At 43.6% G+C, this 13,700-nt stretch overlaps 1 protein-coding gene across 1 annotated transcript in view; it reads right to left on the bottom strand.

The window, feature by feature from the left end:
- The window catches only part of CNTN6 (contactin 6), a 75,453-nt gene that overhangs the window by 24,076 nt on the left and 37,677 nt on the right, over positions 1–13,700 (bottom strand). Inside the window, exons 7-8 of the mRNA XM_029958251.1 lie at positions 10,128–10,257; positions 8,956–9,106 (exon numbers count right to left, since the gene is read on the bottom strand). Of these exons, the coding sequence (XP_029814111.1) occupies positions 8,956–9,106; positions 10,128–10,257 (281 nt within the window). The remainder of the gene's footprint in view (positions 1–8,955; positions 9,107–10,127; positions 10,258–13,700) is intronic.

A 13,700-nucleotide genomic window follows, 5' to 3' on the forward strand; every position in this document is an offset into this window, starting at 1 on the left:
GCCAGGAAACACGGGGCGACAGCACCTCTGTGTGTGTGGGGAAGAAAAATAGAAAATGAACTGAATTGCCAAATAAATCAGTTGGCAAATTTCTGTCTTCCAGCAAGTTCTGCTGGTTTTATGAAATCTTTGCAACTCCACTACATCAGACAGAAGTTCTTTCAGCACAGGATGGTCTGGCCAAACTACCACTGTTCTAATCCACCATTAATCTTCATTTTGATGATCCAGACACCATTAGGAGTTCAGACACAGCCACTCATACAGCCAAATTCGCTCCAGATGTAAAACTAAGCCCTTAATATGGGACTTAAGTGGAATTTAAACAGTACATAAGGCTCTGAATTACCCTCTGCAAGGGAGTTTAATTCAGTTACAGGAAGCTTCTTCCCTATCTGCTTGTCAGAACCAGTTTCAAAAGGAAAAGCACAATAAAACCTGCTGTGAAGTTGAAAGGATTCTGTACAAGCCAGGAGCTGACACCAGTGTGGTACTGCCCTGATTTCAGAAATCCTGGAAACTCACCCACAAAACAGAATCAGAAAATCCCACGATGGGTTGGGTTGGAAAGGACCTTAAAGCTCATCTTGTTCCACTCCCTTCCAGGGACACTTTCCCTGGCTTGCAGAAAACCCTCCCTGGGCTAGTGAATTTATACCTGATTTGAGACACAATTATAGGTACCATATATAGTTCACTTGGACCCACATCCTTGCTCAAAATAGCACAGAAATTTTTTGTCTTCCTAATGTGTGAGTCACGTTCTGTCACTTGTGTGTGTCCCTTAAGCTTTTCCTCTCCTTTCTCAGATTTCAGTGAAAATCTGAGAAGGGTTTTAATTCTCACAGAAAAGTATTTCTTTGTGATAAAACCCTGTGGCTAAAGCAGAGCTGTTAGTATCCTCCTGCAAACTTCATGGCTTTGTGGTTGGTGCTCGGCTTCGTGTTGGCCCAACATCAGCCCCTTGTTCCAGGTGCTGTTTCTGGGCTGTCACTTCACACCCCAAATGATTCCAGAAACTCCTCCCTGGAAGACTCTTTGTTCATCATTCCCACTCCATGTTTGTCCTGTGCAGGGCCAGGAGTTGGACTCTGATGATCCTTGTGGGTCCCTTCCAACTCAGGATATTGATTCTACGTGAATCGATATCTCATTTTATATCTCATAAATCATATATCACTCAACATACCCTGATCTGTTACCTCTAAATTACGTTTTGTTTGAAAATTTTGGCATCAAAATCTTTTCTTTGGTGCCTGGGCAGCACATTTTCCACCCAATCCTGGTATTTTTGTATGCTACAGCAACACGCCCCAGAAGAGTTCAGCAGTAATGATGTGCATGGCAGGACAACTTGGACTGGAAGAGAAGCACAGAAGGTTGCATTCTCTCATTATTTTTTTGTGCAAGCTCCTAATTAGGAACCTTGATTCCCAGCCCGCTGAAGTCAATGGAAAAACTCCAAGGAGATTATCTGGCTTTGGATGAAGTCCTGAACATCAATCAGAACACGTGCACGAGGCAGGGACAGGACAGGAGCTCGAAGGGAGAGAGGGCACAGAGCACTGCCACTCACTGGGGTTGGGTTATTGCAGCTCCATGTGACATGGAAGAGTGACAGATTGCCTGGGACATCTTGGCATCCAGGACAGCCTCTGGAAAGGCTCACCTTAGCAAGGTTCTCAGGATGAGTGGGAACAATTTAGAATTGTATTAGAGAGGTGCCACGTAGAGGGGAGCTGTAATAAATCCAGTCTCAGGCAGGGTTTCGTTCTTACTCACACATAGAACATATGGTTTGTCTGCTGCCCCCATACTCACACTCTCTCAAGTGCTAAACTTACTCTGAGTAGTCAACAATAAACAAAGAAATTAGGTTTATTGGCTTGTTCCATTGTGAAACTCTCCAAGGAGAGAGAAAAGAAAGGCAAAGCCCTTTTCTCGTGCCTTCCACTGCACTAACACCCTCTGCCTGCTGCCTGCCAGCGTTTTGGGGGGTCAGGTATAAATGGGGGTCCCCTCCTGCCTTCTTGTGTCTCTGCAGTGGGTTCATTTCGAATGCAAAGAGAACAGAGAGAGGGGGAAAACAAAGGGAAACAAGATAAAGGAGGAAAAATAAAATATTGTCTTTTTCTTCCCCTCATCTGGGCTCATTCTTCCTTCTCCTTATTTCTCCCTCCTCACGTTTCACTCACGTTTTCCATTCCTCTGCCTTCACCCCCAGCGTGGGGGAGAAGACAGAAATAACTGGAAATGTGGAAAAGAAGGGAAGACTGAAGGTACTTCAGGCCAGTCTGAGGTGTTTTCTACCAACTCTTTGGTTGTAAAACTTTTCTTGTGCCAATCTCACTAGTTTTGCTGGAACACCAAATATTCCTGTGAGGGATGTTCCTCCTGTAGATTCAGTGACATTATTCCAAAGGAAGGACAGGCAGATGCCTACAAATGCCCAAACCAGAAAAACACCACTGCTGAGAGTAAATAAATACTCAATAAATACATTAGAGCTGCCTCACTGGTCTTTTGCACCACATTTTCTGAAATTGAGACCACTGTAATCTGAGCAAGGGATATTTTTAGCTAGAGCACAAAATATTCCTTCTCAGGAATTCCCTCAGGACGGGTGTAATGGTGGGGTTTGTCTGGTTAGAACCAAACATGCTGTAGATGAAAAACAACTCTAAACAGCAATCTCAGGTTTTGCAGGAGTTTTAACATCTGAACATGGAAGTTCAGAGCAAGCCCTGAGAGTAGGCAGGTAAATCTGTGCTTTTGATTTCTGTCCATCTATTTGTCAGTAAGGAAAGGAACTGAAGTGATTAATCAAATTTAGCAGATGTGGAATCAATTCCATTGGTTCCCTAAGCAAAAGCAGAGTTTCATCAAGAGATAAGCTTAATTTGCATTCCTGTTGACTTGCAGCAGTGGTGTCTGAGAGCTGGAATTGCTGTGATTGCTGGTGCCCACACTTCAAGTGCTCTATTTAAATATTAAAATAGGAAATGAACCTCTTTACGAGCACACAGACACTGATAAGACAGAAGGGTTAAGGCAGCTCCTCAAAGCTATGCAAAGCTTCTTGTGGTAGGAAGAAGGATAAAAACAGAGATACACTTAATCCAGGCTTCAAAAACCAGACTTAAAAAATAAAATAATAGTCAAATTAATATCCCATTGCTATTCACCTGGAAAGCTGAGAATAAAATGGTAAATGCTGGAATAGCATAAGAAAAATATGTTCTATATAAAACTTGCTTCCAGCACACAAATATCCAGAGTATTTTCTATGCACAAAGCACAGGATTTTTTTTTTTTTTGGTGGCCAAATTTTTTGGTTTGTGGCATTAAACAGCCTGACAAGTAAAGCTTCTCTTTGCCTGTGCTGCTCATCAGTTTGACTTCAATACAGGTAGAGGGTTTTTTCAGACACTGTGGATAAGTTTCATTCCCCCAGCTTTGCTCAGCTAAAACTTCGGTGTCTCATTTGAGATGGAGGCACCTGCCAAGGAAAAGTAAATAACTCCCTTAGGCTGCATATTGACTTCAGTTAAAGAGAAGTTAAGTGACATCAATCTCCTCCTTTGTTAGCAGACTAGTGCAAATTTTGGAATTTTCCATCCATTTTGTCTCGATTCCTCCCCAAGCAGAGGTGTTTTTTTTTATTTATTTTGAAAGATAAGGGATATTGTGGAAGCTGAACCAACAGAACTGACATTCTGGTAATTGAAATGTTTCACTGGAGTTTGCTGGACTGCCCTGACACATTTCTGCTCAAATTGGCTCCAGCTGAAATGCTGTTTCACAGACAATATATTTTATATGTTGTATTTGATCAGTGGATTGAGGACTTCGCCTGTTTACCAATAATTATAGATCCATGGAATATTCTGAGCTGGAAGGGACCCCCAAGGATCGTCCAGTCCAACCCCTGGCCCTGCACAGACACCCCAATAATCCCACCCTGTGCCCCAGAGGATCATCCAAACCCTCCTGGAGCTCTGGCAGCCTTGGGGCTGTGCCCACTGCCCTGGGGAGCCTGGGCAGTGCCAACCACCCTCTGGGGGAAGAGCCTTGTCCTGAGATCCAACCTGACCCTGCCCTGGCACAACTTCAGGTCCTGTCCCTGCTCACACAGAGCAGAGATCGGAGCTGCCCCTCCTGAGGAAGCTGCAGACCCCAATGAAGTCTCTCTCAGTCTCCTCCAGTTTAAATTACCTTAATTTTTAACTCCCTATTTGTCTAATTCCACCCACAGAAACAAGACAATTTTTCCCCAAAATAACAAAAAAGGTTGAAACGTGTTAGAACTCTCCTGGTTTTGGAATCTGGCTGTGGACAGCGGAGCAGCAGAAGGGAGGCAGGAGCCAAGACAGCTCAGAAGGTGGCAGGAGAAAGATCCTGCCCAGGTAGATTACAGGGCTGTGAACAGACTCAGCCCTTCAAGAATAAAACCTGCTGGGTCCTTGTGTTTCCCCTGGGAGCAGGAGAACCCCCCCTGAGTCTGAGGTTCCAAGGGGCAGCTCAAAGAACTTAGCAACCACCAGATAATTCCCCCACCCAATCCCACCATCTGCTCTCTCTGCAGAAGATTGGTTGCAGAATTCAATATTTTGCAGAGGGTTGTTGAAAGACAGCTTTTCATGGTGGTGCTCAATCATTCTGCCCTGCTGCCTTTGAGTGATGGCAGCAACTTGAGTGTAAAGCACCAAACCCAAGTGTGCCACAGCAAAGAGAATTCACCACCTCGAGCAGCTTTATTTATGGCAGAGAATCCACAACCATCCCTCACAGAGATGGGACTGAACCGTGTCCTACAAGCAAATTTTGGAGCCAACAAGAATTGAGCAGATCTTACTGATTCCCTAAACGTCCCTCTTGCCCAGTCCCCCCAAAAAACAATTTAAATTATGAATATTTGCTTATTACTGATTATTAATGCATGGAAAGTGCTGTATATGACTAATGCATTCCTCCAGCCCACCTCATTTCTCAGCTTTCCCTCAGCTCCCCTCATTTGAATTCCGAGTGAAGTGAATCACATATGTTTATGTGCATTCACTGCAGAGCTGGGGGAGCCCCAGCCCGTGCTGAGGGAATAGCACCTCTCCCTGGCAAAGCAAAACCCAGTCCAATTCCCATTTATTGAAATGCTTCAATCAAAAAGAGGCTTGTGTAAGATAACTTTTCCATGAGGGTCCTGATCCTGAGTTCACTGAAGGCGCCAAGGCAGGCGTTGGGGATGAGAACAACGTCAAGACTGGAAAATTTGTTTTATTGAGTATATGAATCGTTCCCTTCTTGTCTTTCCTTCCCTCAGTGGACACCAGATGATAGAAGTGAGAAGAGAGATGAAAAAAACTCCCTTTGCACACAGTGAGAATACGACACACATGAAAATAGCTGCTGTGTGTGTCAGACTCCACAGGGAGGGAGTTGGGAGCACAAAGCTCGTTCTTTGTTGCGTTTCATTTCTGCATCGAGCTAAAACCCACAGCACAGGCCAGGAGAAGTCATTTGTTCTGCAAAGGGCAAACAAATAGTTGTCCCTTCGCTCACAAAACCCCATTTCTCAAGACTTTGACCCAAAGGAGGAGGTTAATTGCCCAAAAGAGCACCCGAAACTGTCCTGGCAGATGAGCCAGATGAGCTGATTGGGGATCACGTAGAGAGGGAGCAGGTAAACCCAGCCAGGATTAGCCAACTGGAGCATTTCTTTCTGATTCTTGCAGCTGATAACCTTGAATTCCCTCTCTAAGGTGGCCAGCAGCATGGACCAGAGATAAATCCCATACTCAGAGATTAAACCATATCAGTGAGGGTGAAATGAAGCTGTTTCTGAAAATTTTGAAGGAGAATACTCAATGGAGATGGTTGGGAATAATAAGCAAATCTGGTACTGGTATATTCAGGCTTTGTTTCACTATCTAATATAAAAAATTATTTATTTTGGCATTTTCTGAAGGACTTGCATACTGCAAATGCAATAAAGTATTTTACAGCAACCAGAGCAAACAAGCTGTTGAAAATCTGGGCAATGATGTGTTTGAGCTGCAGAGAAGATGTGAGAGACAAATGGGGCTGGAGGAAACTCCCAGTGCCCCAAAAAGGGGATTGAGGGCTAAGGACCTTCTCTGCTGGATCTGGCAAGAGATGCAGAAAATTACACTGCCAGAAATTTTAAGGTTTTTTTTTCAAATAGCAGGGGCCCAAATACAGCAGCTTCATAAGCTTAAAAATGATCCATTAAAGAGAAAAAAACCTCTGAGGAAATCCAATAAAAACAATATTTAATGACGCTTTCGTTAATGTGGGTAATCTATTGTAGAGTTTCCTATTTAGCACTCTTCTCTTTACACACTTACCAACTAAATTTATTACAAAGCAGGGTTCTCCTGTCATATCAAGAGCTGAGCTGATCAGGAAGAGCAGTCACCACATATTCAGGACTATCAGGAATAAAATATTATTATAAATGAAAGGGAGAAAGGGAAAAAGAAAGAATGTTCTTCCCCCTTTGGGTGGAATAGGTTGAGTTGCACTATTTCTGTAACAAAAGATTGAATTTGTCTAAATGATTCCAAAGAAGTTCTGTGATCTGACTCATTTAGCAGTGTGTCCATCCCAGTTTGGCTGCCAGAGCTGGGAGGGATTGGTATTCCCTTTTTTAGCATCTATAACCCAACCAAATATTTAAAAAAAAAGCTACTAAAGCAGTCCATAAAGATGATAATTGCTGGACAATAAAATGGGAGCAGAAATAAGCTGAGCTTTAGTTAAAATAGTTAATCTGTATGTGATATGGCAGGGTTTAATCACATATATGGAGAAAGGCAGGGCAGGTTCCTTCTCTTTTTTATGACCAAAGACCAACTTAAATGGAGCACTTTAATTAGCCATGTATTTACAACCACACCACTCCTTATTTCATTGTGGTTTCTGTCACAGATCTCTGGAATAACAGTGGAGAGATGATTTATTTCCCCTCCTTTTAAACCACAGCATTAGCTGTTTTGTCATTTAACAATCAAAAAAGCCTCATAAATTTCACTTTGCACCAGTGGCCACCCTGGTAATAATGTTTTGCACACAGAGAGCTTAAACACTGTCTCCCTTTGTAAATCCTGCTCCTGTTGTTTACTCCTGCAGAGCCACAGGAGCCTTCTGGGATGTTCAGAAATTACAGTGTGCTTAGAATTATTGTTAGGAAATTAATACAGAAGCACAAGTAAATACTGTGAGTAATGTGTAAATATTTTTTTATAAGTAAATCAGATGGGAAATATGAGAGTACTGGAACCTGAAGATCTAGGCTTAGTTCAGCCTGTTGAATAGACCACACAATCAAAATACAAATAAAGATTAGACTAAACACTAGTTACAAAAATATTTTTCATCATGAGTAGTCAAAATGAAAACAAAGTTGCCACTTCTGAAAGGGGGAAAAGCACTGGGAAGTTTTCTATGCCCTTGGCATGGATTGATCACCCAAATTTTTCCGTTTCATTGCCAGTACCAAGGTAAAATTCTTCTCAGATTTGCACTTTCATAACTACTCCTCTGATTTACTTTCATCTGCATTGTACATTACTGCTGCAAACTGTAAGTAAGATTTCTTTGTGTCACAGCTTTGGATAATCTTTTAGTGAATTATGATAATTTAAAGTCTTATGTGGCCCAGACTGACCTCCTTGAGCAACTGGTCCAGTGTGTAAAATGTGGTGTTCAGCTCCCAGAGCTCTCTGAATTACTGACTGGGGTTTTCAAAGCCTGACAACAGGATGTGACAGAGCTTTGCTGTCATATTGGTGGTCTGAAGGAGATGCTGAGAAGGCTCCTCAGCCGTTCTCAGCAGTTCTGAGACACCCATTTCATCCATCTGCCTTCATTTGTATGTGGAAATATCCTCAGGGCTGTGTGTTGTGTGGAATATTCACAACTTCTGTCAGTAACCCACTCTCATTTTCATATTTTACCATTTATTTGACATTGTTTGTAATCATAGAACCAGAGAATATCCTGAGTTGGGAGGGACCCACAGGGATCACTGAGTCCAACTCCCGGCCCTGCACAGGACAACCCCATGTGCCTGAAAGCATTGTCCAAACACTCCTTGGAATATGGTGATGTGGATGGTGCTGGCAACTCAGAAATAAGCTGCTAGTCATCACTGAACACCATGTGACCCCAAACCCATTGGTGAGAAGTGCACCAGTGTGCTGGGCCAGTGGCTAAGCCCAGCCTAAATGGGAGTGACAGAGCATGGTGGCTGATTTTGCTGTGGGTTATTGTACAACCTGTACAGCAGAGCAATTCTGCCACAGCCTGGGGGTATATTTTGTTTCCCTGAAGCCTCCTGTTATGTCTGCCCCTGATGCCTTAAGACCCTTTTAGTTTTTTTTGATTTTTCTAACTTTTATAAGCTTTATAAGTAATTACAGTAGAAGTAGATTTTAGAAGTAGCTATATTATATCCCTCACCCTTTAGCACAGTAGTTTATACATTCCCCTACCCCATCACTCCATTCTACGTTCCCCATATCAATCCTACCCCTTAATTCCAGTAGAAAATGTTTAGCCTTTTGTCAAGGCAAGGCCTCTTCTGTTTGAGGACATCTAATCCTGGCCTGAACCTCACGAGTACAGTCAAGAACTGGGTGACCGTGTACCCTTTATGCTCTGAAGAAGATGAAGATGATGAAGAGGTGGTCTCAAAAAGCACTCCAGACCCAATTCCCAGGGGGTGGGCTGGGGGTAAAACAGGGTAAAAGCTACGGGGTGGAAACACTTGGGATTGGACAGACACTATCATAAATTGTAACACCTGTAACCCCGTGGCCACTGCCAAAGGCAAACAGGCCTCTGGCATCAAAGTTTGCTGTCAACGAGCTGTCAAAAGCAATACCAGGCCAGCTGTGCTTCAGTGAGGTTTAAATGATATTATTATTGTGATGGTACCTTTTGTTCTGGTGCAGAACCTCTGAGCCCTTTCTCCAGGTGATGACAGCCCTGGGAGAAGCACTGGGTTTACAACCAATTGTAACTTCACCTCCAACTTGAACGACAGACATTTTTTTCACGGGATTTTTGGAAAAATCGGGGGCTGCAGCTGAAAATGGAGAAAGAAGAAGAAAGAAGGGCAGAACAATATTCAGCTGATGAGGCACTAAATGAACTTTTTGAATTCTTCTCTTTGAGTTACAGGGCAGGTGAAGTCAATAATTGCTTTGCTTTTGAGGTTCCTGCAAAATACATACAAATCCACCATGAAAAATGTATTTAAGTAACAAAGATTTAAATTCATTGTATCTTATTTAGTGACTTTATTAATGTTGTTTCTAAACTGGAAACTGGGTGACAATCTTTCCTGAGGGTTATCTGGAGACTGGGAGAACAGGTCTGTGATGAAGAACGAGGTTCCTGAGCAGGGTAAACATCACACTCCTGATCCAGACACCTTTATTCATCTGCAGAGAATATTTCATTACAAACACAGCTTTACTATGGCTTTCTTTTCACAAACATCCACTGTTTCCTGAAAATATGTTTATTTTCCCAGTAGTTTCTGTGAAAATTCACTCTTGGTGAAGAAGAAAACACAAGACCTGTGCAACAGTTGGGTGCTCTTAAAGTCTGTATTTTACTGGTTTCACAATATTTGGCTGTTGAGCAAACTTTATATTTGGATATCTAGATCAGAAGACTTTTACAAGAGCAAATTCCATTTCATGTGCATCTCTGGCAAACATTAATGAGATTCCTTGTTACATGTCATTTCTTTATGTACATGTTTGCCATATGCTCTTTGTTTATAGCTAAAACTACTTTTTCCACTTCCTAAAATGACTTTTAAACTTGCAGAATAACTATTAAGAACTCAAAATAAGCCAGAAGCAGCATTCATTAAACTCGTGTGCATGTGATAAAAAAAGACCACACACGGATTAGATTCTTCCCCCAAACGAGTCGTGAAATTAAACTAAAAAAACCCCACGTTTGCACGTGGGTGAAGAGCAAACAGCAAAGAAATATCAACAGCCTGGAGCTGCCAGGTGGAGTTTCATCTATTCTTAAATTCAGATTTTTTTTCCAGAGTGTCCTTTAGACTCATTTTAGTGACATTTACTCACCCATCACCCTCAGCTCAGCGCTGGCATAAATCGTATCGTGCTGGTTTTCTGCCACGCACTGATAGAGGCCAGAGTCTGACATATTCAGCACAGGGATGATAAGAGTCCCATTTTCTATTTGGATTCTCTCCTGACAAAAGAAAAACAAGGCAAAACACTGAGTGTACAAACCAAAGCTTTTTTTATTATCACAGTAATGCACCTGATTGTAATTCAGAAGCAGGAATGTTGTTTTCTTGGAAGCAATGCAGATGAATACGCCAGAAATATGATTTACACCTTGCTGTGTGATGGTGGGTGTGTTTTGAGCCCTCTCAGCTCTTCAAACTCTTCAAGAAATCCAGGCACACGTTGCAGTAATTGCTTTGGGCAGGTTTGCCCAGATGTTCCAGCTGTCCACGTGTTTTCCCTGCACTGCTGAGCTGTGAATCCGGGGTTGTGCTTCACCATGAAGATGACACAGAAGGAGCTACCTCAGGGCAGGCACAGCTGTTCCTCACTGGGAGCATCTTCTACAGGGCTCTCAGCACCCCATCCCTGTCTGGGGGTGAAGCATCACCACCCCCCTCACCCACCAGATGATCTGATAATGATGATCAGAGACGATCAAAAAAGCTCTACAGGAGACAGAGGTGCTCCAGTAATGGGGACATTTCAAATGTCTCCAGACTGAGGAGTCACGGAAAAATGAGCCACTGGAAAAGCTCTACTGGAAGCCAACACTTAAATTCCAATTAGAAACCCACAGGAAGCCCCTCAGGGCACAGGGAGAGCTTTCTCCTCAAAGCTTGAATTTCTAAGCACACCAACTTTCCTCGGTGCAATTCTGCTGAAATAGAGGGAACTGCACAGTAGGTAAATTTGGAGCAGAGCTTGGAGTTTGCTGTATTAAAAGAAGTTTTATTTGCTCTACTTTGGAAAACAGAAGAAAGCCTGTTTCATGCTGCAATCATAACTTAAAGCTAAATATTTTGTGATTTTACAATTACTACCCTCTGGGGACAATAATAGTTCTGCTGCAAAGTGTAGCACTGAGAAAGAGAAAAAAACCCCAACATTCCCCAAAACAGATGACTTTGGAAGAAACCCACAGGGAGCATAAATTCCATCACCAACTGCAAGCCTGAACAACAGATATTACTGGTATGATTATGCTGCTCCTTTAGTCTGGCTCTTCTGCCTTGGAAGCAGGAGTGGAGGAGTACTGAGTACGTTTTTAGGGTACGCAGTGCAGTCTCTGATGGGCAGCTCCAAGCATCTCAAATGTATTTGTGAACTGCTAAACTTATGTCATAGATACCCCAGAATGGTTTGGGTTGGAAGGGACCCTAAAACTCATTCAGCTCCATGCCCTGCCATGGGCAGGGACACCTTCCACTAGCCCAGGTTGCTCCAACCTGGCCTTGGACACTCCCAGGGATGGGGCAGCCACAGCTTCTCTGGGCAACCTGTGCCAGGGCCTCCCCACCCTCACAGGGAAGGATTTCTTCCCAATATCCCATCTAACTCTGCTCTCTGTCAGTTTGAAACCATTCCCCTTGTCCTGTCCCTCCATCCCTTGTAAACAGTCTCTCCCCATGTTCCTTGTAGCCCCTTCAGGCCCTGCAAGGCCACAGTCAAGTCACCCCAAAGCTTCTCATCTCCAGGCTGAACAATCCCAACTCTCCCAGCCTTTCCTCCCAGCAGAGCTGCTCCAGCCCTCTAATCATCCTGGTGCCTCCTCTGGGCTCTCTCCAGCAGCTCCATGTCCCTCCTGTGCTGTTCCCCAGGGCTGGAGCAGCTCTGCAGGGGGGTCTCGCCTGAAGGGGCAGAGGGGCAGAATCCCCCCCTGCCCATGCTGGGGGATCAGCCCAGGGCACGGGGTGAGGGTTCTGGGCTGGGTCATGTCCAGTCTCTCACCCACCAACACCCCCAAGTCCTTCTCCCCAGGGTTGCTCTAATCTGTTCACTTCCCAGCTCGCTGTGGAACGGCAGTTCCACAGCCTGCTGGGGGAATTCCTCTGCCTCCTGCAGAGGGGGAAACGCCACATATTGAGCCCTGGAGCTCTGTTTTCCAACACTCCAGCTTTTTCTTGGAGGCCTCCCAACCACCAGGTGACCCAGCCCAACCTTGTTTAGCTTGGAAATGGGATGAGAGCACAGCCTGGGGCTGCGTGGCTGCTGTGTGGCAAACTAATTAAGAACATTACATTACTTAGCCACTGATAATGGGCTTTTTTGAGCCTCTCACTCCAGATATCTTCTGCACACTTAGTTTTACCTCCAGGCTGTTTGTTATCCTCTCCATGCATTCTGTTTTTACAAACATCCTTTGAATATAAACCCCCCTCTGAAGCAACACTAGTGTTCCACACATATCCCAAATTCCCCACTGTTCTCTGCAGGCTCTTTGGAGCTGTGCATTCAAAGAGAAGAATAAAGCACCCCGTGTACACAAGCAGGAATAATGCTGGGATGATCAGGGAGGTGGTGGGGCAGAAAGGTTTGACAAAGGGTGAAAAATATGCTCAGAACCAGCCTCAAGGTGCAAAGCATCTGGAGTTATTCTTCCTGTGAGGATTCAAACAAGCAGGTGCTGTGACAAACTGAATATTTTATTACACCTCTCTTGTCCTTTCGCCTCCAAACTGTCCATTTTTGTCCACTGAGCAATAACACCCAGCATTTTGTTGCCTGAAGTATTGCATTTACAGCACACTGTAAGTACTGGGAAAATGTTGCCTGAAAATGTGTCCACAGAGCATTTTATTCTCCTTTATTGAAGCGATGCAATTGAAGAGTGACAGATTCTAAATACTGCTCCCTTTAAAGAGAGAGAAACTGGAGAATCTTGCCTAGGCAGAGGTGACAATGAGCAGAATGATCAGACTCAGGAAAACTGCAATCCAAGGAAATCCTGGCTATTTTCCTCAGATGAAGGTTGGGTCCATTCAACTAATCCATGGAAAGTTGAATGCCACTCCAGCTTCTCCAAATAATTACTGCTAAATCCAATGAGTGCTGGTTCTGCCACCCAGCAGGTGCTAATTTGTCCCATATGTTTTGGAAATTATTCTGTACCTGTTCTTGCTAAACAGAAATGAACCACAATATTGTTTTTTCCAACCAGGTAAAAATGCATCACAGGTAAGTCCTGCCATTCTATTCCCAAGAGATGCTGGATGGCTGTTTAATAAAGAAGGGAAAGCTTCTTTATTAAAACTTCACAAAGTGCAAACCCAGCAATTGTCACAGAAGTCAGTCTCCAGGAGGTTGCCAACAACTGAGGGCTGGAGGATGGATGTGCCAAAGCTTGGTCACCACAGAAATAGAATTATTGTGCCTGGAAGCTGGGCTCTCAAAGATCTGGCTAATTAAGGATCTGATCTTGTTTCTGAAGCGTTTGAGCTCCAATTGACTTCCCCTCTCCTTCCACACTCCCACCACTTCACTAATTCCCTTTCCACTTAGTCCTTGGTTTGCTTTGAAGTGAGACTTTGCACTTATTCATCTTTTCATTATGACTTTATGTGGCTTTCTTTAGTCTATTGTCCCTCTACACAGCACCAGAAAATACTACCCTCAATATTCACT

This window comes from Manacus vitellinus, unplaced genomic scaffold, assembly GCF_001715985.3.
Source record: "Manacus vitellinus isolate BGI_N305 unplaced genomic scaffold, ASM171598v3 scaffold_14_pilon, whole genome shotgun sequence".
Lineage (NCBI taxonomy): Eukaryota > Metazoa > Chordata > Aves > Passeriformes > Pipridae > Manacus > Manacus vitellinus.